Below are 1,740 nucleotides of genomic sequence, written 5' to 3' on the forward strand. Positions count from 1 at the left end.
GGAAAGAAATGTCGTGCACCTGCTTGGTGTGATCGTATTCTGTATCATACAGGAGAAGGAGCTTCATTCTCGGATGTTACTGTTCATGCATATGATCATATTCTGAAGCTCAGTGGATCGGATCATAAACCTGTGTTTGCTGTGGCTACTGTGCGTGTGAAGGATTATGATCAAGCCAAGTTGAAGAAGACACGATTGCGTGTAGAGAGAGATTTGAAGAAGACAGAACATCCTGAAGCTAAAGTGGTGATGACTCTGAATACGGACACTATTGACTTTGGAGCATTGAAGTACAAGACGAAGGCAATACAAGAATTGACTCTGACTAATGAGGGTGAAGGCAATGGATACTTCCATTTCCTCCCGAAACCAGAAGATCAGCATATCTCAAAGCGTATGTTTAATGTAACTCCTGCTTATGGAGTGGTTCAACCAGGTGAGACAATGACTGTTCAGATTGAAGCGTTCATTGATTCAGAGTCAGCTCATGTGAAGATAGAATGAGAGAATGATGATTAGGAGTTGAATGGAGGTCATGATGTGTTTGATGATGTGTTGGTATTACGTGTGGAGAATGATACAGATTACTATGTGCGAATTGGTGGCAGTTTCATCACTTCATGTTTCGGTCAGTCTTTGGAGACATTGATTCGAATGACTCAGCCAGGTACATAAATGAATGAGAGATTATGAATAGCCCGTGAGACAGAGGAAGTATCTGTTACAGGACCAGTAGCCATGTCCATTCCTAAGGAGTTGTGGCGAATGGTGGACTATCTATATCAGTGTGGTTGTGATGCATCTGGATTGTGGACAGATAAGGGAGTTGAGAGTGAAGAGGAGATCATTCGAGATATGTTGGATGAAGGTAAACCATTCCAAGGGATTGAGTGAGGGAATGAGAGTGAAATGATACTTAGTGTGCATTCTGTAGCTGATGCATTGTTGGATTGGTTCACTTCACTTCAGTCTCCTGTGATTCCTGAGAAGTGTACATCGAAACTAGAGAAAGGTGAGAAGATCAATAGTGAGTTTGTGAATGCATTTATGAGTATGGTAAGGATGAAGGAGAGATATGAGGATAGTTGTCACCAGTACGTAAGAATGTATTCATTTATATGGTCACATTCCTACGAGAGTTATTGAAACATTCTGCTCAGAATGATCTCACTGCTGATTTCTTGGGTATGATCTTCTCGAAGGCATTCATTGTGAATGCATCAAAAGAACAACAGTTGACAAAGGAATATCGTGTTGCTCAAGAGATTGTAACAGAGTTGTTGATCTTCCTCTTGAAGTCAACCTCTCAACAACTTTCAGGAGAGGCTGTTGCAGAAGAATCTGGATCAGAGGCTTCGGATGAAGAGTGATAGGCATGATTGCGATTTGATGGATGTTTGTTTAGTAATAACTGTACAATCATTCGTGAGGATTTGATTATTAAGAGAGTCATTACTATTGATGATTATCATTATCTAAGAATTGGCAAATGGTACAACTAAGTGAGATCGTGTATTATGTATAGGAAGACTCAAACTCACCAATGGAGTTGACTGAGGGTATTTGGATCTGTATTTGGCTAATCCATAGAAGAGAAGCAGATTCTCGAAAAGAAGGCTGAAATGGATGCCACAAATGGAGAGACTAGTACTGAACTATCTCCTGTGGACATTGGCTCTGGTGTTTATCCCAAATCCTATTTCGACTTGGAGAAGTATCCCACACATTGGAAGATTGTGA

General features: G+C 40.6%; 1 protein-coding gene across 1 annotated transcript in view; it reads left to right on the top strand.

Moving 5' to 3' along the window:
• JH06_5528 (type 2 inositol -trisphosphate 5-phosphatase) overlaps positions 1 to 1,370 on the top strand; it is a gene marked incomplete at both ends in the record, with an annotated part of 2,588 nt that extends 1,218 nt beyond the window's left edge. The window contains 7 exon segments of the mRNA XM_014669577.1: positions 1 to 26; positions 53 to 489; positions 520 to 667; positions 698 to 825; positions 844 to 890; positions 921 to 1,056; positions 1,086 to 1,370. The exon segment at positions 1 to 26 is cut by the window's left edge and continues 200 nt beyond it. Of these exon segments, the coding sequence (XP_014525063.1) occupies positions 1 to 26; positions 53 to 489; positions 520 to 667; positions 698 to 825; positions 844 to 890; positions 921 to 1,056; positions 1,086 to 1,370 (1,207 nt within the window).
• Between the last annotated feature and the right edge of the window lie 370 nt (positions 1,371 to 1,740).

Source organism: Blastocystis sp. subtype 4 (genome assembly GCF_000743755.1).
Source record: "Blastocystis sp. subtype 4 strain WR1 chromosome Unknown seqid_0483, whole genome shotgun sequence".
Lineage (NCBI taxonomy): Eukaryota > Bigyra > Opalinata > Blastocystidae > Blastocystis > Blastocystis sp. subtype 4.